Source organism: Nymphaea colorata, unplaced genomic scaffold (assembly GCF_008831285.2).
Source record: "Nymphaea colorata isolate Beijing-Zhang1983 unplaced genomic scaffold, ASM883128v2 scaffold0215, whole genome shotgun sequence".
NCBI classification, from domain to species: domain Eukaryota; kingdom Viridiplantae; phylum Streptophyta; class Magnoliopsida; order Nymphaeales; family Nymphaeaceae; genus Nymphaea; species Nymphaea colorata.
Window position 1 is genome coordinate 1 of NW_022204721.1, and position 25580 is coordinate 25580.

The window sequence follows — 25580 nt, forward strand, 5'->3', positions numbered from 1 at the left end:
CCCAACCCCAACCCCAACCCCAACCCCAACCCCAACCCCAACCCCAACCCCAACCCCAACCCCAACCCCACTGAATCTCTCATATTCATATATCTAACTTATATTATTTAATCTGATGGTATTTTCGTACAATAAATTACTACGATCAAATAGTTTCTGTTGGAAAAAGAGACCCAAGGTATTCTTTCGTGACCTGTTAGGTCGTTTCAAAGTTCTTCTCTTCTTTCACTTCTTCCCTATACAAGCTCTCCAGTTTCTTTTCCCTTTCCTCAAGCGCTTCCTTGAGAGTGTTCATGCGACTGAAGTAATTCTTCCTGCCTTGTTCTATCTTAAATTGCTAAGTAGACATATCCTTACCTCGTATCGCTTGATCCTATCCTTTATGCGCTGCTTGTCCTCTTTCACTTTGTCGGCTATGGATTTTTTGGCTTAGATTGTTTCGTATTTTCGCTAATCGATGCACTCCTTGATCACTTTGGACTATAGCAGACTCATTTGTCTAAGCTTTTCCGTTTTGTATTCGTTACGGGAACGGTTAAGAAGAGAGGCCCTATTCTTCTCCTCCCTAATCCGAAAGATGGTATTTTTCCGCTTTTCCAGCTCATCGTGCTCCATCTTTACCTTGATCATCTTCTAGATGGTGAGGATCTTGGTCATCATATGCGCATCGTTTATTTTATCGATTTGGTTCTTAAGTAGCATGCTTTGCTTCTCTGCCCTTTCGGCAAGATGCTCAATTTGGTATAGCCTCTGCTGAGCTTTGATTATGTTTTGTTTTGATTCCTTATTCTTGGTCTGGTACTCGCTAATGGCGTCCACAATCAATTTTTTCTTCTCAAAAAGCTTTTCAAACTCATCGATGCCGAAATAGAGCTGCATGTCTTTCTTGACGAGGCTTTGCTCGATATCCTCCATGAAATTTTCATCAAGCTCCAACCGTTATTTGTTCTGGACGATGCGGCCCTTGCTACTCATGACTATTAAATATATTAGTTATGAAAGTGGTATGGTATGTATTCATATGGATGGATTTACGAATGATTGATCAATTGGTCCAAAGGATAATCGCGATACCCTTCTGGTAGAGTGTGGTCTTGTTCTTACCGCATTTCACCTTCAAACTCATGATGAGGTTCTTCCTTGTCCTGTTGAGATAGACAGGCACCATCATCTCGTCAGCTTAAACCGTCTTCGATGCCACCTTTCTCCACCTCATCAGCATTTGCGGAAGAGGCTTACCGATCGCCTCCTTTTCGCCGATAGGAACGATGACGTTGTTTTATGACCAGTTTCCTCCTTCAATTCTCATGCCAGTCATCAGCAGTGATTCTTCGTTAAGATCCTGGTTGCTGTATCTTTCGGTCTGCAGTTCAAGCTCCTCCAGCGACCAGCCATTCCTTTGCGCAACGAACTGCCTGGTGGCGGTCATGTAGGCTTCAGGGAAGAGGAGACCACCGAACCAAACACCAGAGCTCTGGTAGGAACGACTAGCAATCAATCTGTTGAACTGTTCGAAGCGCTTCTGGAGGTCGATGATGTAGCTGGTCAGGTTGATCGTGTTATCGATGATGAAGCTGACCCACATCTTGGGAACAGAGTCGGAGTGGATTTCCTTGCAAAGCTCTCTTAAGACGTTGGTGGCAAGGGTCTTGCCGTTGCACATCTCCTGGATGTCTCCACTGTACTTGATAATCGTGTTGAGCAACTTAGTAGCCACTGTGACTTCTCTTTCCAAGAATCGGAAAAGCGGATTGTTCATGAGTTCCTCAGTCCTTTCCAGCTTGGTAACTTCTCTTGGGAGGATCTGAATGTATTTTGTAACTTTTTCGTTGACTTCTGAGAGCCACTTGAGTTGGCTGCTCTTTTTCTCCTCTTTTTTCTTCTCGAGAGTGACTTATTCCTCGTTGACGTCTTGCAGCTTGTGGAGCTATGTGATGGCTCTTGCTGTTTCGGATGTCTTTAGCAGTTTTTCGACGTTGGGAGGAAGGCCGCTCCAGGTGGGGCTTTCCAGATCTGGCATTTTCTATACCCAGTTGAGGAATTGCGAGTATTTGATACCGTCTGGCATTCTGAGGATGGTCTCTCCTGGGTCTTCGGTCTTGTAGAGGGGATAACTGGAGTCGAATGATTCAGGAGTGAAGAACATTTAAACCAAACTGACCAAGATCTTGCTGTCATACTCGTTGTCCACCTTACCTCCGTACAAGTTTTCAATCAGGATGGTCTTGAAAGCGTCCCAAGGAATCTTGTTGATATCGATGTTGTTCCTTGATCCCATGGCGTCAATGTACTCGTCGATTAGATCCAAACCGCATCTCTGGTCGGCCTCGTTGAACTCGTAAACCTTGGTCCAACCGATTGGAGTGTATCGAAGTCTTTCCAGAATGACGGCGTGCAGCCAGCCAAGCAAGAAGTGAAGTCTGCTTCTCTACACAGGGAGGCGGTCTGATCTGGCTGGAGATAAAACTGTCTTGTAGGTTCTGATAAGGGATGCTTTGATTCCAGCTGCAGGCTCGAAGACCAGCTTGTATGATTGTCTGATCAAAGTAGAAGGAATTTTTGGTGAAAATTCAGCAGTGAGGAAGAGTCTGAAGTTGGCATGAGGAGCCAAGACGTGGATTTTCTTCTCCAGTTCTGAGAGCCAGCTGGGAGCAAGATGGACATTCTTTAGCATGATCCAGCTGCCGGTCTTGACACCCTCCTTGATGGCCTTGTCGGCAAGCTCGAATCCTTCAGCGCTTCCGATGGCCACTGAAAGCAGCTTAGAGTTGGTTTATTTGCTTAGCTGCTCCACCTTGAAACTGGGATCAAATCCAGGAGCACTGGAAAGTAGGATTGGTTCTTTTGATTTGCAGGCCAAAATCATGCTCTTGAAGTCTGCAGTGTAGTCCTCACGACATTCTTCTCCCAGGACTGCTTTAACCAACTGATATGCAATTGGATTGAATTTATCAGGCCTAAAGACCTTGATAAGGATGAGATTGATAAGCTGTTTACCCAAAGGTGAAGCCTCTGACTTTATTCTAGGGATTTTCTCTTCAGGATTGGCGCTGTTGAGGAAATCAAGCCAATTCCTTTCATCGTTTTCGATGTTCTCGATAAGATTCATGAAGACGGGATGGTCAGTAAGTTCTTAAATCTGCTTGAGCTGTTCTTCGTTGAGGTGGCCCTCAAGGAACTGCTTGGAAAGACGGGTGGAAAGGATGGTAGTGGGCCTGATGAGGGCGTCAAAGAGTCCCTTTTCCTCGCTCTTCAGCTTAATTGAGACCAGCTTGAGGCAGAAGATGATGAGATCCTTAGAGAGAAGAGAGTTGGCAACTCTGAGGAAAATCTTTTCGAAAATAGAGTTATAAATGGAGTCTTTTCTCTTCTCATAGTCCTTTCTATCGATTTTCTTCAATTTCTCATCGGAATCGAGCAATTTAAGAATGGTATCCATGAAGAAGGTGAGACTATACTCATAGAGATAGTGAAGGGCAGACATGGACTCTAGTGCAAAGTAGACCTTGCTGGCAGCTTCGGCGATTGGCTTGTATCCATTAGTCACGTTTTCGACTTCGCTCATGATGACGTTAGACTTCTTCATCTCCTCAGTGATCTTGCTTGCCTCTGTCTTCAATTTTTCCAAAGTGGAAATCACAGATTCGCTCTCCAGAATGGATCCTTGGACGTTGCTCAAGGCATCAAGCAAAGAATCCTCAAGTTCTCTCAGTTTGACAATGTATTCTCCTTGTATCTTCATCAAGCTCAAGCGTTTCTCTTCGACGTCTGGCCTTTCGTTTCTGAGGAAAATGTTGAGGCATTGGTCTTCCAGCGATGAGGAAGTGATGGTGAAGTTGACAAAGGTAACTCTGGAGCAGAGGTCGGGTGTGAACTTGGCGTTGCTGTTTCTGGTGATCATGAACATGGTGAAATTGGGATTGAAATCAATCTCTTGGTCACCCACACGGATCAGCACCATTCCTCCTGTCTTGTAGACTTCCTTGTTGAGGACTGAGTTTAGAATTGGCTCGATTTTCTCCACGTCCTGCACGATTAGAGGACGACCGAACCTCAAAGATTTTTCCAAGTTTTTGAGGAAGGCGTCATCAGCAAACGACGAAAGGATGAAGCTCTTATCGCAAGGAGGGAAAGCAAGTATTCCATGGCTTGGCCTGCAGGATCGATGATCAGAGGATACTTGTGGTACCGTTTCATGATGATTGCATTCTCTGTGCAGAGATCATCAGAGGGCATTTGTGAGATCTCCAGACAAGGCGTTCGTTGGGATTTGACAAGAATTCGATGAGTGAAAGCTCCTCTCTGTACTTAACGCGGTTGTTGGAAAGATTTCCTCTCCAGACATGGTTGAGCATTTTTCTGTAGTAATGGTCGAAGAAACCGATGTAAGCGAGGAAAGCTGATGAAAGGAAAACGTCACCCAAGACTGAAGCCAACTGAACTTTGAAATTTTTGCTTGTGTCCTCCCAACGGTATTTTTCAGAGGAAAGGTTGTTGAGCAGCCTCTTACTTCTTGTCACTTTATCCTCGACCTTTGCCATATCAGTCACGATTTCCTGTTTCTCTCTGATCAATGTCTCATACTGTTGCTCCAACAATTTCGTCTTTTTCTCTAATTATCGATGGTGTTTGCAAGTTCTTGTGACTGTTTTTCAAGACTGCTTCCCTCTTCCTGCAGTTTGGCGATTTCTTTCTTCATGGGGTCGACTCTGGTAAGGATGTCAGCGTATGCCAGCTGAGACTATGCCCAGCCTGCCAGTGCACCAGCTGCACTGGATGCCTTGGTGATGGCTTCAAGTTTCCAGTTGTCCGACCTGATGAATTCCTTAAGCACGTAGTCCTTCACCTTTTCGTGGATGTCGTCAGCCTTGAGCTCCTGGATCTGCTTGGTAAAGTTGTTAGACATAAGACTCTTGATCTCTGCCCAAGTCACCTCCTTGCCTCCCTTGGGAAGGAACTTAGGATCCTTGTTGATCATGTAGTAGATAGGCTTTAATGCCAGTTCCACATTGGCTGGAGGTTTGCTGTAACTCTTGATTGTGTTGAGATCGTTGTTGCTGATGTTTTCGACGTTCTTTTTGGCGGCGAGGAGAGCAGGCTCTGCTTTGGCCAAATCTGCCTAAACTGCTGTCTTTTTCTAGTGAATTTCGATTCGCTTTGCCTCCAAGACCACCTTAAGCTTTGAGCTCTAATCTTGTTTCTCTTTGGCTTTGGTCTTCTCCTGGACGATCAGCGTCATTTTTTCGCTGGCCTACTTTTCTTTCTTTTAAAGCTCTGCCTTTTTGAGATCTAAACTGCCTTGCATCTCCAGGACTTGGGTTTCAGTTTGTTTGAGTTTATCAAGACCGACGTTTAGATGGAATGTTGATCCTCCAACATGGATTTTTTATCATTGTACTGTTCAACGAAATGCTTGATGAAGTCGAGGAAATCTCTGGGTGTGATGTAGTTGAACTTTTTAGCAGATTTTGCCAATTTTTTATTCAATTCAATCACAGTGCTGTGCATGCCCACGATGGTGTTGATCAGGATGGCATGTCTAGCCTCATCCTCCTGCACTGGAGGATCAAACGACTCAGGAACTGGATCAATCACAAGAGTAAATTCTTTCGCCACTTGGTAAAGGCCTTCTTCAGACCAATCTCCGAACCAGTCGATCACACATCTGTTGAAAAGGGCAGGAGATGAGGCAGTCCTGTTGGAGAAGTCGGGATTGTTGGGATTCATGGTGAAGACAACATGCAAGTTTCTCTGCACATTCTTTATGAAAAGCTTGTAGATTTCGTCGTCGTTGGTAATGTTCTTGGAGTTTGATTCCTTGTACTGACTCAGAAGCAACATGTATTCTTCTCCTTCGAACAGACCCGGGATTTCTCCTGATGCCAGCAAGGCATTCATCTTTTCCAGGAAAGCCGGAGACAGACAGTTTGATTCATCGAAAATGAAGCAAATTTTCTCTTGTTTTACACCTGCTCTTTTCATCACATTTCTAAGGTCCTCATCGAAGTCCTGAAGGGAATAGTTTCTGCCTGCCTTGATCTGGAAGACGCTGATATTGTTAAGCCATGAAACGAACCGGGAAAGAGTGGTTTTTCCGACTCCTGAAGCGCCGACTAGAAGCAAATGACCAAGAGGCTGCCTAAGCACTCTGTCGATTCTGAGGATGTGTTCCAAAACCTCGTCAAATACCACAATAGGCACGTTCAATTGTTATTAGTAGAAAATCTTGAGCCTGGCTTCTATGTATTTCTTAAGTTCCAAACGGTCAACCGATACATAGTTCTTGGTAAGATAGTTACTGAAGAGAATGGGCCTTTCGAGTGCTGACTGACTCATCGATGGGAAATTTCTCTGAGCAACTTAATCATTAATTTCTCGCACCACTGCTTTTCATCTTCCAAGACCAGCCTATCTTCGAAAAGCCTCAAAGCCTCATGCGCCCACAGACGAACCAAGTCATCAACGCTATCAATCGTTTCAATCGCTTCATTGATGGCATATTTCCAACGCGTGAGCTCTCTGGGAGAGTAGATATAATGCGGTTGGATGTCAGCTGTGAAGTGGCGTTGCGATTCAGTGTAGAATTCCACCATAGCGTTGGTCAAGTATTCGGAGTATTGCCGAAGAGGAACGCTTCTCTTGAGCATTGCCTTGTTGAAAGTGCCGAAGATCTGCTTGAGAGAGTCGAATCCTGGGAAATCGACCAGGATGAGAGGACAGTGCCTGAGGAAACGGGGATTGAGAGGCTTACGACCGATATCGGTGGGAGGATTGCAGGCGCCCACAAACTGGATGCGTTCGAGTGTGATCCACTGGCGATCGGTAGTCCTCCAGAAGCCATGCTGCTCGGTAAGTTGTCTGAGGAAGGTGATAACGGTCATGGTTGCGTATTTGTCAGCATCCGGCAAGTTAATTTCGTCGCAGAAGACGACCAGCCACTTGCTTGGCTGTTTTGGTCTGAGAACGATGCCGCTCACTGTCTTGTTGTACTCGCAATAATGCTAGAACTGCTTCATGATCAGTCCTGGGTTGGTCGATGAGGAGAAGTTCACGAAAATCATCTAGAATTAGGGAAGGGCCTTCAGAGTCGACATCAGTGTCATCGTCTTACCTGAGCCAGGAGGACCGCATAAAAGGAAGGGCCTGTGCTATGAAAGCCAAGAGCAAAGAATTTCCTGGTGACGAAGGGTGTCGACGGTTGGGATAATCACATCTGCATCGGTGACCTTCTGGGGGTCGATTTCGACAGTCGGCACTTTCTTTTTCCAAAGCGACCATTCTCCATCTTCGATTCTGACCTCGAAATCGATGAGAATGTAGGGAACGCCTGCTTGGCCTTCGACCTGGTCGAGCATGGTAGGCAGTTGTATTTCATGGGTTGGCAATATTTCCACGATAGCTCTTGAGAAGTTTCCTCTTTCCTTGAGGGTAAGTGATCCACCGACACCCCACATGATGCTTTGGATCGTCCACTTGCGCATATACTTGACCAAAACTTCATCCTCCATCGGGATATCGTGATGCATGTCATTGTACTCAAGCACGTTGCTGATTCCCTTGCGAATCAAGGCAAAAGTAGCTTCTGTTACACGGATAATGGTGAACTACATAACGTGAGGCAACTTGGAAGCAATTGTCAAACATCTCTCACAGAAGGATTCCTCATTGACGAATAGGAACTAGACTGCCTGTACGCATCGTTCTCTGATGAACTTAGATGGATCCAGGTTGTTGTTTGCAGAGCTATCATCTTCCTTCTTCTCTTCAATCACCTTGGGAACCTTATCATAGTCTTCCTGCTTGAGTCTCAATAAATAATGGTTGAAGATCATTCTGGGAGCAATGACTTCTTCTGAGAACCAGACCATACCGCATCGACTGACGGTGGCCAAAGTGGCGTACTTAAGGGTCTCCACTTCGAACATGATGCGGACGTTGGGTGGGATTTGGATTCTCTATCCGTTGGAGAGAGTGAGTAGCTTGTTATCGTCGAGGACTGAGTTCAAGTTCTCTGCCCATTCAGGATCGACATCACCGTCGAAGATGATCCAATGTCTTCTGCTTGATTCACCTCTCTGGTTTTATGTGATTTTTCTCAGGACTCCTGTGAAGATACCATCAGTCCACTCCAAAGTAGTGTTATCGAGTCTACCGTACAGTTCGTCCTTGGTGATGGCTTTGGGATCGATGACGTAGCTTTCTCCTTTGATCTTGTCGGTTCTTTCAAGAGCGTTGATGAGGACTTGCCAAGCCTTGGATTTTCCGCATCCGGAAGGACCAACCATCATCAAACCGTGGTGCAGTCTTTGGATTTGATAGAGTTGAAGGACTTTTTCGATGAAACTCTCTTCTGGTTGAAGAAGCATCATCTTTGCGACTTTTACGATGTTTTCACGGAGCTATGGCTCCTTGATGGTGGGAATGGATGAGCCAGGGAAGACACCCTGAAGCAAGTTGGAAAGGAGAGGAATATCGTCAGCAATTAGCTTAGGAACCAGTGTCTCGCAAACCGATCTAAGGAGAATCTTCTGCTCGAATTCTTGCAGATCTCTGCCCTTGATGGAACTAACTTCGATATTCTCCTTCTTGAGGTTGAGAATGGCTTCACGCTTCATGTTACCGGCTGAGACAAGGACACTCTTCAATGCTCTGAGGCCGAAATCGTAGTGAGGCTGTGAGGAGAGCTGATCGTTACACAACTCAAAGAGAGATACGATCTTACCGGCTAGCTGTTCGGCTGTCTTGTAGCCTTGAGAATAGAGCATAACTTGTGCAATAAGTTCTCTGTCTGGCTTGACCATGGCCATTTGTCTGAAGAGCTGTTTGAGGTTTTCGGGAAGGTTGGAACGACCAGCATAGCCAGGATTCATTGTGACGAAGCTGCCCACCTGAGGGTTTAGCTTCACGTCTTTACCCATCAATTCGATCTTGCTCTGTCTTTCCCTAAGACCTGTCTGAATGACCAAAATCTGTTGCGAGCATGCAGACAACATACGTTCTTCCAGTCTGTTGAACTCATCGAAGCATCCCCAAGCTCCTACTTGGCACAGACCGATGAAGATACGACCCATAGCGTGGAAATCGAAAGTTTAATCGCAGTTGAACACAAGCACAAAGAAACCCAACTGGCAACCAAGAGCCTTGACTGATTCGGTTTTGCCTGTTCCTGCTGGACCGAAGGGAGCGCCTCCCATTCTCAAATGGATGGCTTGGGTAAGAGTCAAGAAGCAACGATCCGTGAGAGGAGTCTGGACCAATTTTTATCCGACACCCAAGTATTCGAAACCGTAGTGGAACTGGGCATTGGCCATTTGAATGGAAAGCTTCTTAAGGGTATCCTGTTCCTTGGGGAAGTAGATCATGCGCATGAAGTAAAGCCAAGCGAAGACCTTGTTGGAGTCTACCTTGTTGGCGATGAGCTTGCGGACCACATCACGCTGATGCACGAAGTCAGTGATGGCCTGTTCGAACTTCTGCCTTAAGTCTTTCTTGAGATCGGCGACCACGTTGGTGGCAAGGACGGTGAGGAAGTTCATGATGTAAGATTCGACTTGGGTAAGCTTGTCCCCTCCTCCTTCGATAAGCGCATCTTCCACCTTCTTGCTCCAGAGCGTCTGCAGACCAAGCAGCACAACTTGTGCGGGATTCCTCTCGATAATCTTGAGTAATCCTTCGTTTAAATTTTCCTTCTCTTCTTCCACCTTGGTGATGTTGGACATGACTTCTTCGAGGAAGGTGGCAAGGGAAAGCCTCATCTCGTTGTCGACTTTGGTGAGCCAGACGTTGATCTTGGGGTCTTCTGTGATGTTGACTGACTTCTTGAAGTCTACAACTTCACCTTCCCTGCTGGACATGCGCAGGATAAGGTCGCTGGTCTATGATTTTTGGTTTGGAGGGCTGTGATACCAGCATACATCTTGGTGAAGTGCTTCTGGACGATGGCGACGTCCTTACTGTTACCGATGATTTACAATAGATCGTCATCACCTACGAAGTAGAAACGGGCAAAAGCTGCTCTCTGTGTCTCTAGGTAATCACTCAAAGCCTTTTGGATGTTGCTGAGCATGTCAATGATGCGGGTGAGAGTCTTTTGAAGGCCCTGCATGTTCATAGTTTCGATGATGTTGGGCTTGGATGATACTTTTTTCATGAGGGAAGTGAATTCTGCGTCGATTCCCTTGAAGCGAGTGTATTCATTGAAGAGCATTCTTTGATGTCTGAAGATCCGAGGAAAATGCTTTCCAGGTACACCCACTTACGTTGCACATCGATCCAAATATCAAGAGTGATTCTCACTTTTTGCAGCTTATCGTCCCACTGTGCGATTTCCTCTTCGAATGTCTTGTAGAACTGGGAGAGCTTCATACTGGAGAGGTTGTTAAGATCCTCGTCTAATTGCTCGAACATCTCGTCCCATCCTTTAATGAGATTGCACTTGCCTTGGTATCTCACCAATTAGAAGTCCTTGGGCAGCCAAATTTCCTTCACTTTTGCCAACATGTTCTCGAGCACCATCTCACCGACAGCAACAGCCATAATTTCCTTGTAATTGACTCGTTGCGGTTGAGGTCGGCTTTCCAAAGCCTGCCGAAGGTGATCTAGTTTTGAGGAACATTGATGTTGAGCTTGTTCAGGAGGGATTTCCAGTGGCGTGGCTTCATGCATTCATCCTTGAGATCGGCGATTTTTTTGTTCATGAGGTAGTAGCTTCCACCCGGAATGCCTACTTTCTGCTTCATTGCTTAGAATGGCTCGTTTTGCTTCAGCTTTGCAGGAGTCTTGTTCAGTTCCTTCACGGCTTCAGTTTCCAGCTCTTTGATCTTGATCTTGGTGACTGCAGTGATGAGCGTTTCCCTGATGCTCTCGTAAGGAGCCCATACGATTTGCAAGTGATTCCATACTTCCCTCAAGAGTTCAATATCTTCTCTAAGGTTTTCCAGCTTTTGGAGGTTTCCAGGCTACAGGCCGAGCAACTCTTTTGCTTCACAGCATCGAGAATAGTTGTCTCTGACGTTGTTGATGCGTGTGTTAAGAGTCTATAGGAGCGTGAGTGCTTCCTTGGGGACGATGTCAGCAGCTGTGCTTGGCTTTTCTCTGTTCCACTGTGATTCAATATCACTGATTTTGTCATTGAGATGCTTTTCGTCGGATAGGACCTTTTCCTTGAGACGGTCCATTTAGTTTTCGAGCTGGCTGGCCTTGCGATTGTAGATTTGGCGCAGGTTCGACCATTCGATCATGACCTTGTCCAGTTACATCCAATCAGCAGGGTACTTGTATCTCTGTCTTTCCAGCAACTTGTTGGAACTGTCGAATTTCTCAACTTCCTTGCACCATTAGTTGTACTTCTTCTTGATGGTTTGGAACTCGTTGACCATCTCCACGATATCCGCTGAAAGGTTTTGGAAGTTGATCTTTTCCAGCTTGTTCTTGGCCGTGTGCATGTTGTTGAAGAAGGTCTTGAGAGTTTCTCCGAATTTTTCACCAAAATGGCCCAAAATTTACGTATGCCAGGAATCGTATTTGGTATTGATCTTGTTGAGAACCAGTCTGTAATCGATGATGAGAGGACCGTATGATTTCTCAGTCTGGCTGTTGTCGAAAGTGCGTCTGTTTTCTCTGATTTCGTTGAGAAGAGCTTGCCACTTGTTGATGTCGTCGCCCAATCTTTCATATATCTTCTTGGCGTCGATGATCCAAAGGGCCTCATAGTTGAACCAGATCTTGAGGTAATCCTCAGCGCTGCGAAAATGGTGAAAATATCCTTGTATGCGTTTTAGAGGATTAGAGGAGTGACCTTGAAAAGAACGTTTTCGTAATTTTCTTTTCCTTTTTCCTTCTTGACCAGTGATCCTTGATACTTGTCGGATTCCAGCCTGGGAAGAGAACAGATGAGTCCGATGACTCTGTGGAACTCTTGAGTCCATACGAACTTGGCGTGCTCAAGGGGCGGATCGAGGAAGAAGACGTTGTTTTCCGACTTGAGCTACAGACGCATGCCTTCGGTGACGAAGACAAACTTGTTCTCCTCCTGGTCCTCGTTGTTGGTGAAGCTGATGAATTCATGCACCCACTCCTTGATCAGTCCTTCTAGCCTCTTCACGAAGATGCTCTAGAGGTGGAGGTTCAGCTATGGCACCCAAATGTGGAGATTAGAAACCTCGCGCTTGCTGAACTCATCAATGATTTCTTGGATTACCTTCAATTTCTCGGAAAGAACTTCCTCTTTGAGTGGGCAAGTGGCAAGGGATTGGATGGTGGATGTGATGATTTCATATTTGTCACAGACCAAGCTTTGCATTTCATGCAATTCAAGACCACTTCTGCCAAATTTTTAGAGTATTTTTCAACGTTCTTGTTGTTTTCATTCCAGAACGTGTTGAAACCTTCGTTGATGCAGAGCATGACTGCTTTCTTCTTCTCGGCGACCAGCTTGAGCACTTTTTCATCGATCTTGGCCGAAACTTGGTGGTATGAGTGAATAGACTCCTGGAGGGAAACGACGAAGGGGTAGAAATCGATGAGGGTCTTGCCAGTCCAAAGGACGCTTGACTTTTTGGGTTGTATTGAGTCGAAGGAGCGAATTTCCTTGATGAGGTTGGTATACTTGGTTTCGAAATTGACGGCAACTTCATACTTGTTCTTTTTGATCAATTTGAAGAGCTGTTTCTTGTTGAGCTCGTTGGACTTGAGGATAGTAGCTGTCTCCTTGTCCCATTCCTTCATGATCGGCTCAGTGTTCAGTTTCTTCAGAAGAGCATCGATTTTATTCTTGCACTCTCTTCCTTCGGGATGCTAGGCCCAATTCTCCATCAGAATTTCCTTGATTTTGTCGTTGTATTTTTCCAGCTTGTTCTTGATCTGCTTCGCCCAGACGATGGATCCTGCCTTCATGGGGATGTCCCTCACGTTGCAGATCTTGAAATTTTCGGTCTCCACGTAAGATTGCAGGAACTTCTTGTCGAGCAGGTTGATGCTTTCCTTGACGGTTTTGAGCAGTTGGGATTGATACTCCTCGATGGCTGATTTTATGCGGGGTCTGAAGAAAAGGCCGTTGAATTTGGAGAAGATTCGGAACATCTCGTTGGCGTTGGATGATCCGCCCAGCTTCTCTCTCAGTTTCTTGGTGATGTAACTCTCAGCCACGTCGATTTGGGCATTGAACAGTTTTCAGCTTGGAGAAGAGCCTCTTCTCCTTCTTTGGAAGTGTCAAGAACGTTGATTCCTTTGAAGTGGTTATATCCCTCTTCGATGCTGGCAGTGGAGAGGAAATCCTTTTCATTGGACTTGCTGATGATATCCTCGATGACTGTCTTGAGTTTGAAGTAGAGTTATCTAATGCGGAAGAGCTGTTCGAGGCGTCCTTTGAGCGGATTGTAGTGGTAGACTGTTTTGATTTGCGAGGTGGTGTTGCTGATGATCTTGCTGAGACTGCTGGTCGTTGACTTCTTGCTCATGAACGCACTCATGCTCTCCTCGAACTTCTTGAACACTTCCTCGGCCTTCTCGAACCAGGACTTGAAAGCTGCAAAGGAACTGAACATCAGGTTCTCTTCGTTGAGGATCTTGTTCATTTGGTTGGCAATATCCTTGCTCAGGACTTCGATCAGTTGGTACACTCTCTTGATGTCGTATCCCTCCTTGGCGTTGCTGAGCTTTTTGAGGTGGGCAAGGATGGGGACGAGGATGGTGCTCAGCTAATCAATGGATTGGGAGGTCATGAGTTCTTGGAACTTGATTTCCTTGAAGAATCCATTGATGTCAGTGGCTTTTTCGGCCATTTTCTTGAGAGAGGCAATGATGGAGTCATAGGCGGTGGTGAGATGGAATTTGTTCTTCTTCCTGAGGATGTTGATGTAGAACTTAACGCCTTCTGAGTCGATTTGGCTCTCAACGTCTCTCAAGGAAGCCAGGTAGGTGCTCCAGTAGATTTGCTCCTGGAGGGATGTAGAGTTGATGAGATCAATTGATGCTTGACCAAGCTGTCGATATCTCTGTTCCATTTCATCACGTCCTCTCCCATGCTTGTGATCTCTTCCGCAGAGAGCAGCTCAGGCTCATTCAGGTATTTCTCTGTTTGCTTCTTGGCTACAATCTCTTTCACGATCGGTTTGATCTCCAGGCGTACCTAAGGAACGGTCACCATCTATTGGCACTGTGCGATGCTGAAATTGAGCTAAATTGTGAAGGGTTTACCTCGCTGACCTTTCTCATGATGTTGTTGAAAGTGTTCTTATCCGAGGTGGATTTTTTTTAGAACTAATTCTTGTAGAGTCCGAGAAGAGGCATCATCAATTTGTTGATGTAGTGGAAGGAGATGTTGAGGGGGTCGGATTCGTTGGAGAAGTCGAGGTTGACGATCTTAGTGGCTCTTGGATTACCTGAAGCATTTCTGCGATTTTGAAGGGCGTCACATCCTTGTAGATGTTGAAATTGTTCTTCTTGATGAGCAGGATGTTGGTGGTGGCCAGCATCTCAGGAGTCCACTCCGATTCCACCCTCACTTCTTCTTCCTTGGTCTTTTGGAGGATCACGAAGCGGAGGGCGTAATCGCTGGCAAAGGAGGCAATGAGATCGCTGTTGCGTTCCCTTGCGAGTTGCGAGAGCAGTTTGTCCTGCTCTAGCTGCAGCATCATCCAGAAACTGCTGAGGTATCTTTCAAAGGTGGCAAGATCTTGCTTGCTGACTGTGGTAAGGCCTTCGTCCATATAAAATATGATGATTTGAAAACGTGTTCCACAAGATATCAATTCTGATACTTTAAATTAGAGATCAGAGGGCCATCGAAATCAGAGGTTGGAGCATTACCTTGCCGCTTTGGTCGATTTTGAAGGAGTGAGAAAGTGGGAAACCACTTATATGTACTTTTTACGCGTCTCACTGCTCTCAGATGGGCGCGCATTTTGGTTCAATTAATGACGAGCGTCGTTGATGGCCTTTGTCCCCTTGCTTGGAGTGGTTAGGAGATGTTTGTGGGATCTTTGCGGGGTTATTTGCGGAGACGGCAGAATGGAATGCACCGTCCTTACGTTTTTCATGGATCCATTTCGTTTGATATGATGCTATTTGTGAGGAGTTGATAAGGCATTTGGATTGCTGCTTTCGTTAATGGTGGGATTAGGGGGTTTAAAAGTATCCAAAGGGCCTTCTTCGTTCTCCTTTGCTATCTCTGACTCCGGTTAGTCTTATATGAGCCTTATTTCTTCTTCTCTGTGAGAATCAGGAAGCATATTGGCACAAGTATTTCCGATTCCGAAGGTATAGAAGGAACTTGATTCATCTTTCTACCTATCGTTTGCGTCTTCATATCTTTAGCTATTTTCCTTATCCTTTGGCCGGCTCTTGCTTGAAATGATGGATATCCTGCCAGCTTTGAACCTGTTTACTTCTCCAAAGATTTTCTCTTTTTCTTGATTCTTCATCAGATCTTGTTGTTTATACTGTTGGATATTTTTAGAGAGAATCTTCTGGACAGTCTTTTTGCACTAGGAGGAGGGCATAATGTGATGATATTGTTTTGTATATGTTCCATTTTCAATCTGGTGTTTTCCTGCAGTAATTTAAGCACCTATCTATTGAGTTTTTTATTCTCTCGTCGTACTCTTTGACTATGTCCTGCATGCCGATCAGGTCCTTTGCTTCCTTTTTCAAGTTTTTCTATATAAAGTTCTTCATGCTTGCCTAACGAATAGTTATAATGCAATCACTAAATTTGGGATAGATTCAATGAAGATCACTGTAGTGTAGACTTGAGTCCTACTATTTGAATTATCTGACCAATTCCTTTCGGAACTTCGCTTGATTAGTTGCAGCTTCCATTCCAGGAAGATTTTCTTCTTTTTTATCCACTGCTTCTGCAAGTGATAGCGTGTTAAACGATAGTTGAGAGACCATCGTCGGAGTGGACGGATTGCGTTGATGTATATTATGCAAAATTGGGCCTTTTTGGTAAAGGAAGCTTATTGCTTCAAGGAAAAAAACCTTGAAAGGAGATTGCGTTGTAGTAGGCATTAGCTTTTTTGATTTTTGATAAAGTCAAATACGATAGCAAAAGTAAATGATGTGAAGAGTTTGGTTAGTCTAAACATCCTTACTTTTTCTCTTTATTCTGGTTAAATCTCTTAATTCTGTCGAAATACTTTTTCCTCTCCATTTTTTACATAAAGTTGATGATTTTTTCCTCTTTTTCAAGCGATTGGCATGTGGCTATCTTGAGTGAATCAATACTTTCCTCTTTAGTTTCATCTAGTAGAAATTGCTTTTGATTTGGTTGTTAATTCTATTGATTTTAAGCATTTCGAAGTACCTTCTCAGCAAAATTTCCTTATACTTAAGGTCTGCAAATTGTTGAGAATGCTATTCTGATGGCGGATTTCCTTTGATTGCTTTACTTGCTCTCTCCACGCACATAGGATCTTAAAGAGAAGCGTCCTGCACTTACGCTCTCTAAAGATGCTGGTTATGCATTCGTTGCTTTTCTCATATTCACGCTACGAGGCCAAATACTAAAGACTGTCCTTCCATATAGAGAAATGGAGGTTTAAACTGTATATTTTTCTAAATTTATCAGCGATTGACTCGTGGTATGCTTGTTTCATAGATTGAAAGCATAAACTCAGTATTCTTTTACTTCTATATTGGCGGTACTGTTTAGATGATCGGTTGAAGCCTTGATTGATCTTATTATCTTGATGAAATGGTGAGTTTTCATCATATGTTCCACTTTGCCATCTTTAAATTGATGAGGAGGCTTTAAATGCCTTTACCTTCAGAATGTTCGCATGGATTGAGTTAGAAGATATCTGTTATGTCACATTTGAAAGCCGATTCAAAGGCTTCGTTCCTTGTTTTACTTTAATAGTAATATTAGCTATTTGAATGACTAAGCCAACCGCACTTGATTTAAAATTTTACTTGATTTTTATAGCAGAATCACCTCCAGCCATTACTTGAATATCTTTTGCATCTTATTGCTTTCGACAAGCTTTGTATGGTTTATCTCCTATTTTTCTCCACTTTTTTACTTCTACATTGTTTCTCATGATATTAAACACTCTCTTTATCCTCTGCTGTCCAACCCTCTCAGCTTTTGACTAATTGACACCATCGACAAGCTTATTAAAATAAAATGCCAATTGCAAGCTATTATCTTTTTCCTATTTGATAGCTTTTAGTGTTTTGGCATAGACGGACATGATATGAAAGTGGACAGCCTTGCAATAATCTTCATATTACTTCAATTCCTCCTCAATTTACTATGTGATTTCGATATGCTTTATAGGGATTGTTAGGATGTTGGAGTGAAGCAGCATCATCAGCTCAAACCTATGCCGATTATATATAAATAGTAATGAGATAACATGATATGAATCATCACCGATTCACTGCTTAGAATTGCTTAACCATATCGTACAGTTGCTCTATTTGCTCCTACTGGCCTTTGATTGTCTAGAGGGATTTGCGATGCTCGCTCTTTAGTTTTTTTACGTTTTTTTCGAGTTATCTGATGATGTCTTCATTGGCAGCTGCTTCCCTTAGGGTTTTTACCTTTTATCTGTTCATTTGCTCGATCACCAGTTTCTGTTCTTCTATTTCCTTCTAAAGCTGTGCTTGTCCCTGCCTCATCTGTTCGTTCTGCTGCTGAAGGCGAATCAACTCTTCGGCCTTGGACTTTTGGCTACTTCAATTAAATGGTCTTTTCTTTTGTTCTCCACTCTGCTTCTCTGCAGTTCTGCCTCAATGGCAGTCTTTTCCTCTATGAGGGTGTTGATGTAAGGCATTTCCGCTTATATCTTTTGGCACCTAACCTATAGTTCAGCCTTTAACTCGCTTACCTGTTTTTCCAGTTTCTGCTTCTCTGCCTGCAAAATTCCCACCCGTTTGTCCAGTTTATTGGCCTGGTCATCTGAGTTCTCGCGTTGGACATTCAAATTGACGTTCTGCCTGACCATATCTGCGTGTTCCTGTCTCAACCTGATGAACTGTTCATTTGCGTTTGCCAATTTAGCCTTAAGGTCGATGTTTTCCTGTCTGCTCCTCTCCAGCTCTTCTCTTATCTTTTATGCAGTTACTGATCTGCTATTTCCTGCTTGAGTATTTCCATCTCTTGCTGGTAGTTATCTAGTTGCTGCAGCAACCTTTCGTTCTTCTCTTCCATTTTGGCTAGTTTTTCCTTTGCCTTTCCGAGTTATATCGAGTTGGATTAGTACACTTTCGATAGTTTTCCTTTTCTGCCATCAGATGCTGGCAGTTCTCCTGCAGTTGGTTGTTATTTGCTCGCATGCGTTCACTCTCCTTTTCAAACTAGATGTATTTGTCTTCACCTTGTCTTCCACTTTCAGCAGCTCCTCCTTAAACCTCTTCTGCTCTTTGCTTATCCGTTACTTTTATTATGCTGTTTTGGTGAGAGACTAGGTCAGTTCCTTTATCTTGGCCTGGTAGGATTATTAACTTTGCTCTAGGAGCTGTTAAAGCTAGTCGATCCGTGCTTGTAATGCCTATATTTCCTTCTGTTGGTCCTACACTACTTTTTTTCGCTATGCCAGTGCCTTTTCGCGCCTTTCTCCATCTTTGGTCAGCTTGTTGCTGATTCTCTTGAGTTCTTCTCCTTTCAGTTCTAATTCCATTGTCATGTTGGCTGCTTCCTCTTACAATCTCGAAGCATTTTCCTTCAGTTCCTGATTCTCAGCAGTTATCTTCTTGACTGTGCTCTACAATCGCATATTTTAGGCAGCAAGAGCTTCAAACTCATCCTGACTGTGTTTATTTTCATCATTTAACTGTTAAATCGTTTCTAGAGGAATTGGCTTTTTTATTTTTATATTACAAGCTTTTCTTCAAGCTGCTTCATTTGCGATGATCTTTAAGCCATCTGCTGGTCCACCATCTTGAGTCTTGACTTTACTTCAGACATCTAATTCTATACTCTTTCGAGATTGCTCTGCAGGGTATGGATTTCTGCTTATTTTTCCTCACATCTGCTCTTAAAAAGTGCTATTTTTTCTTGCTGTCCTAAAGCAGCAATTCTTGTGATTGTATTTTCTGCTGGAGTTCATTTTCCTTTTCTTCTATTTAGGCCATGATGACTATCTTGGCATCCTATTGGTATTTTTGCCTCAATTATACTTTTTCCTCCTCTGCACGCAAGATGGTGAAGTTGATTCTTTCCTCATATTGTGCCTTCATGTCGTCCATATCCTTTACCATCTACTGTATCTTTCCCTCGTGATTTCGTTTCATTTGTGCTAGTTTTTCTTATGTTTCTCTACGCATTCTGTTTATTTTTTCTTCCGCTTCTTTCTGTCTCTTCATTTCCTTTTCCTCATATTCAAACTTGATGTCCAGCTGTTTCTCCTCCCATTGTCGCTTTCCAGCTTCTACCTGTTTCTACAATTCTAAGATTTTGGATCTACGTTCATCGGCAGTCTTCTTGTATTCGGTTAGTTCTTGGTTGTTGCCCTACAAGGTGATAAGTTCTTCTGAGAGTTCTCTCACCTTCTAGCTGTTCCTCAGTATTATTTCCTGCAGGCTTTGGTTTTCCTCTTTGGCCTTGCGTATTTATAATTTGAATTGTTTGAGAGTCTCTTAACCATCTGCTACAAGTTCATCCATTTTTCTCTGTGCTTTCCGCTCTTATTCTTCAATGACGTTGCTATAATACTCTCTCAGCCTGTTCATTTCTTAACTTTTGCTGGCGACACCTGTTCTAAGGCTTCAATTTTATTCTTCATGGCATTCCTTTCTCTGTTCGTTTCAGGCGTTTCCCTGAGGTTGCTTTCGGCCATGGTGGTCATTTCCATGGTGGAGTCATTATTGCGTGCGTTTTGGAGATCTCTTGTTCCATTTTTTGGATGGCATCAATTTTGATCTGTATGAGGTTGAGTAATCGTCTCTGTTCTTCTTCCAGTTCTAGGTTCTCGGCCTATAGCTATTCGTTCCTTTCGATCTGTTCGTTGAGCAAGTGCGAGAGGACTTCTCTGCTGCGTGTTTATCTCTATTGCGGAGGTTTGAAAGCAAGCATTCAAATTATTATCATCATCATGAAAAGCCTATTCCACATTTTTCTCCATTCTTTTCCGCCTCATTTTCCGTAGCTTATCGACGTGGGTGATGACGTCACAAGATGTAATAATTGTTCGATTACTTATCGCAGAATGTCGTATTAAAGACGATCATTTAATTCTCAGATTATAAATAAAGTGGTATGGCCTAGGTAGGAAGCGCCCGCAAGATGACTCTGCGTTCCCCCGAGAAGCACATCTTCAGTTGCGAGGCCTATCGTCTCCAGGACGATGACTGGGTGCGGCTTTAGAGGTTCCAAATCGATGATGGTTTCGACGGAAAAAGGGCCAAGGAAGTCTCCAAGGTGAAGGTCAAGGGCATCAAGGGCCACCGGGATACCTACCAGATCAAAATCACCCTCACTGGCAAGGACGTCTTCTTCTCCACCACCCAGGAATTGCAGCTCCAATGGCTCACCCACGTCATCAACTTAAAGATCAGCGAAGAGCCAAGGGAACCAGCCCGCACCGAACCATAGGCCAATGTTTGCTGTGGAACCGTATACAAGAAGTGTTTCCTAGGAGAATGGGAGAAGTGTTTTGTGATGATCTCCCGGGACGGTTTGACTGTCTGCAGGTAGGAGTAGGGCAAGCCTGAGCTGAGGATCGAGGGAGTGAAGGAGATCTGGACTCGCTTTTAGATGATCGACAGGGATAGCAGCTCATACTTCGTGTTCAAATTGCGAAGTTTCTTCAAATACGAGTTCGGAGTGCCGGTGGACATGATCGACAAGTGGACCAAGGCTTTCTACTCCCTCATCTCCTTCGACTGACCCCTTCATCTCTATCATCATATTATTTTCTATAATACCCTATGTATAGTATTTAACCGTTATGATCATTCATTCCTAGGGCGAGCGTTCCTCCACAATCTCATCGTGCTTGGCTGTGAGGACCATCTACTGCATTTGATTCGAGGAGAAGAGGGCGGTGACGGCGAGGATGATGAGGACGATGAGGTAGGCCACGTTGTTGATTTGGTTGGAGACGAGGATCATGTAGATTTGGAAGAGGATGAAGGCTAGCGTGTGCACCTGCTTTACGATCGCAAATGTCTCTATCTTTCCCTCGAAGACCTTTGCGCAGCATACGAATATCCAGCCCTAAAGGAAGTATACGCAGACTCCCCAGAGGAATCCTAAAATGCACGGATATGCCAACGTCTCAAGGACCAGGTAGTTGCTGAGGAGGGTGAGGAGGAGGGTGAGAGTGATGAACATGAACCCCATGACTCCGAGCTGCGGAGGAGTTATCTTGTCACTGAGGTAGCCGCTGAAGTAGCCGCCAAGCATCGCGCCCACTCCGTTGATCATCAGCATGATCCCCACGTTTAGCGACGACCTTATGGGCTCCGGAATGAGATGGCTGAAATAGGATGCGACAAAACCGAGCATAAGTCCATCCAGGATCATCGCAGCCAGCAGGTATCTCATCTTCGGGAAGAAACTAACGACTTTCTTCATGTTTTTCCACAATTGCCGACAAGTTATCGCTTCCCTGTCCTCCTCCTCCTCGCTTTAGGATTCTCCCAACGGATCGAGGAAAAAAGTGCAAAGAAGGAAGGCGAGCAGGCCCAGAGAGGTAAGGATGAGGAAATAAATCTCGTTTCCGAAAAGGCCGAGTCCGAATGTGATGATGACTGCTCCAACCAGCGAAGAAGTGTATACCAGTCCATTCTGTATGCCCAGGTAATACCCCTAGTGGTCTTTTTGAATGTTATTCATCTTGAACAGCCTCATCATGTATCCGCCCTGGCTGACCCAGAGGACACTGGCTCCGAATCCTCCAATCCCTGCGCCTAATATTGATGCCAGTAAACCGAGGAAATGGTTGAACTGCAGCAGGTAGAGGGCGTAGTTGACCGAGTAGCAAATGGCGGCGATTTGGAACTGTCTTTTGTAGTTTTTGATGGAGGGCGCGCGGGTGAGTCCGAGGAGGTAGACCACGTAGTTGAGGATCAGCGACAGCTCGCCCTCGAAGGGGTAGAGCTGTGCCGAGTGCTCGGTGATGTAGGTGACTATATGCGAGAAACTGGAGTAGGTCGTGACCAGCATCAGGAAGAAAACTCCAAGAACGACGCTCTCCCTCAGTGTATTCCCCTCACTCTCCATTCAGTTAATTAAAGCACATACTGACAGCATAGTCACATACTGACCCCATACTGACATCACGCCCCCCACCATTATACTCCTGGATTGCGTGTGAATTGTCAGGTAAGTTGACCGCCAAGGTGCGATTGAAATTTATCAATCGGATAGTATTCTTAAAAACGCGCGTAGACTGTATCACACACAATCCCGATCACGCATTCCCCGATTAAATTTGAAATGGAAAACGATGAAAATTCGATGTTCAACCTCCTCTCTGAAAAGATCAACGCGCTCGAAGTCAAAGAGGAAGCCGTCAACCGCCTCAGTCTCGAACTCATGGCCGCCACTGAAAGGTAAAACCACCTTAGAGACCAGCTTTAGGCCCTCCAAAAGAGGTACAGCAAGTTTAAACCCCTCTAGGATGAGATGCAGAAAGAGGGAAGCATCTTCGAAGCCATGCTGCAGAAACTGGTCGAGCGCGAAGACAAGTTGGCCCACTTCACCGCCAGGCACAACCACCTCGAAAAGGAAAATGAGCTGCTGAAGCGGAAGGTCCAGGAGCTCAGCATCAAGATCGAGTCCAACGTCTATGCAGAGCTCAACGAATCCGACGAGAAGATCATGGAGAAGAAGGACAGGGAGAAGTCCTTTTCCTGAGGATCCTGAACGTGATTCCCTCACCCTTTTTATTCGAATTCACCTAGCCTCACCTGCCTGCGGCCTACCGTGGATGATATTATATCTTACCGCATGATTGACATTCGCAGCGATGTGGTGACCCGTGCCCCCTAAGCCATGCTAAAAGTGATGAGCGAGGCTGAATGCCTCAACGATCCCGCCCTCGACGACTACGAGACGCTCAGGTTTGAGGAACGGCTGGCGAAGGACTTCAACAAGGAGGCCGCCATCTTCTTCCTCACCTCCTCGATGTCTAACCTCGCCGCTGTGCTGCTGCACACAAGACCAGGCTCGGAGGTGATCCTCGCCTCCTCGGCCCATACGGTTGAGAGGGAATGCGCCAGCATGGCCAGGATTGCAGGAGTACAGACTAGGCAGATATTCACGGAGTCTGGCTTGTTCACACCGCAGCAGGGTAAGCTCTCGGTTATAAAGTGAAGGAACGGGTGAGGAAGAGCTCGCAGCATGTGACTTTTCCGGATACTGACCTCATATTCCTGGAGAACGGGACGTACCGAGGACAAGTGTGGGACTTGAACGATTTGAGGCAGATCAAGAAAATCGCAGAGGAAAACAAAGTGGCAGTGCACATCGACGGCGCCCGCATCTACAACGCCCTAGAGACATACGGATTGCAGCCTAAGGACATCAGCGATTGCTACGATACCATGACCATGTGCTTCACGAAGGGGCTGTGCTGTCCCGTCGGAGGAGCCATCCTGGGCACGAGGGAACACATAAAGAAGTTGAAGAGCATCAGGAAGTCGCTGGGAGGAGGCATCATGCACACGTCTATCCTCAGCACTGGCATTTAGTATGCGCTGGACAACCTGATGCCGTAGATCAAGAGGGACAACGAAATGGCAAAGCTCTTGGCGGTGGGACTCAGCCAGATCCCGGGGATCGTGGTGAGCGTGGAGAAGACGCAGACGAACCTGGTCTACTGGAGCGTCAGCATCGACAACTTCGACCACAAGGCCTTCTTCAGTTACATGCAGAAGCACAACATCCGCATAAAGGCGTTCGACGAGGATGGAAATCTCTACAGGTTCGTCACGCACTACCACATCCGCAACGAACAGGTCGAGCAAGTGGTCGCTGCAGTCAAGGCCTTCTTTGCCGAGTTGTCCAACTGATCGTGTAAGGGATGATGCTTTAAAAGTTAGTAAATATCAGGTGAAGCTTATCGATGGTACGAAGTATTATTTTTGGCTCGGACGCAGCTCCAGGCACTCCTACTTTAGGAAGCGTCTTTGGAAGGGGATGGCCTGTCCCTTGATCAGTGGAGCCAGCAGCTAATACTTGGAGGGGTCGGCCTCCGACGCGATTTTTCCCATTTTGTGGAAGCTGGTCATTTCGTCGTCGGGGTAGCAGCCGAAGAGCTAGCGGTAGATGTAGTGGTTCGTCCTGCTGATCTCGATCATGGCATCCCAGACGTCCTCGTTGAAGTAGTCGGCGGCTTCTGAGTCGCTGAGGGCGAAGTGCTCCATGTAGAGTTCCTTGCGCAGGGAGTGGGCGAACTTGCCGACCAGTCTGCTGCCGCCCTCAGCCACTTTTACCTCCTGTTTGTGCTCGTCCTCGACCACCACTGCCAGTTCGGTGTCTCTGTTGCCGAGGAGGCTGCGGTCGTTGATGTTGGCCGACCCGATGAGGGCCACCCGGTCGTCGACGATCATCAGTTTGCTGTGGATGTATATGATCTCGGTTACTGGAGTTTATCCCAGTTTGGCGTGGCCGCGCAGGCTGAAGAAGAAGAGGTACTGGTCGAGGTTGGGAACTTTTTTCACTTCTGGTAGACGTAGTTGATGTTTCTAAGGTGGAGGTGACCTGCACTCTGAAGACAGCTGCTTTTTCGTCGCGGGATGCCCCTAGAAGCCGGGCAGGGCAGGCAGCAAGATAATTACCCTGAATTTCCTTTTCAGTTTGACTGCTTACAGTATCTTGTTGCAGATGCATTTGGCGATTCTATTTTCCTCAGAGATGAAGAATTGGTTCTCGATGTAAATGAACTCCTTGGCGTTGTTGATCAAGTCGTAATAGGCGTTCAGTATGGAGCACTCGGTTTCGCTCTCTTCTAGTCCGATCGCCCACATGGACTAGCTGCGCAGGATCTGGTGGGTTTGCAGTGCCTGCTTGCTGCCTCTTTTGGGTTGGAGGTTGCCTTCGCTCAGGGTCACGTTCTAGAAGTTGGTCCCATAGCGGTGGTTCAGAATGTTCTTGGGGTTGAACTTGTTGAAGAATTACTCCAGCTTGCTCACGTCCTGCATGTGGGTCGCGTAGAATTGCATCTACTCCTCGTGGGTGGCAGGATTGGACAGGTCGTAAGTGCTGCTCGAGTAGCTCTGCGAAGAGGAAGATTCCGAGGAGAGAGTGTAGGCGTGCGATTGGTGCTTCCTGCGAGGGGTCTCTTCGTCTTCCTCCATCTTCAGGAAATCGAAATCCAACTAAAGCTACCGGTCCTCTCCTTTTCTTGATCCTAAGGCCTGCCTGTTCTGCTTGAGACTGCGATTGGCGTTTGCCCGTTCCTCCTATCGTTCCCTATCCTTTTCGGGCGTGGCTCTGTGTCCTGCTTCGATCTCAACGCTGCTGAAGCCCACATACATCAATAGCTCCCGATCGTTCATGCTGAGCTGGAAATTGACGTGATTCCAGTACTGGATGAAATGCCTGGAGAGGTCCTGCACTGACCCGCCGAGCAGTTTGACGGCGATATCGTGCCAGGGCATGCGCGGTTGCTTCTTCCGGTCGATCG

At 45.6% G+C, this 25580-nt stretch overlaps 2 protein-coding genes across 2 annotated transcripts; one reads left to right on the forward strand and one right to left on the reverse strand.

Annotated features, from left to right (window-relative positions):
* Nucleotides 1-1045: 1045 nt before the first annotated feature.
* Nucleotides 1046-17951, reverse strand: LOC116268316 (uncharacterized). The gene is given in 16 exon segments (XM_031650020.1): nt 1046-4122; nt 4125-4238; nt 4241-4618; nt 4621-5364; nt 5367-6368; nt 6371-9874; nt 9877-10209; nt 10212-10565; nt 10568-11749; nt 11752-12315; nt 12318-13166; nt 13169-13309; nt 13466-13697; nt 13979-14128; nt 14382-14624; nt 17835-17951. Coding segments are annotated over 16 exon segments (12984 nt in total).
* Nucleotides 17952-22945: 4994 nt separating this feature from the next.
* On the forward strand, nt 22946-23643 carry LOC116268317 (uncharacterized). Its single transcript, XM_031650021.1, has 2 exons — nt 22946-23254; nt 23332-23643. Exons 1-2 carry the CDS (start codon nt 22946-22948, stop codon nt 23641-23643), a joined length of 621 nt encoding a protein of 206 aa, XP_031505881.1.
* Nucleotides 23644-25580: the final 1937 nt, after the last annotated feature.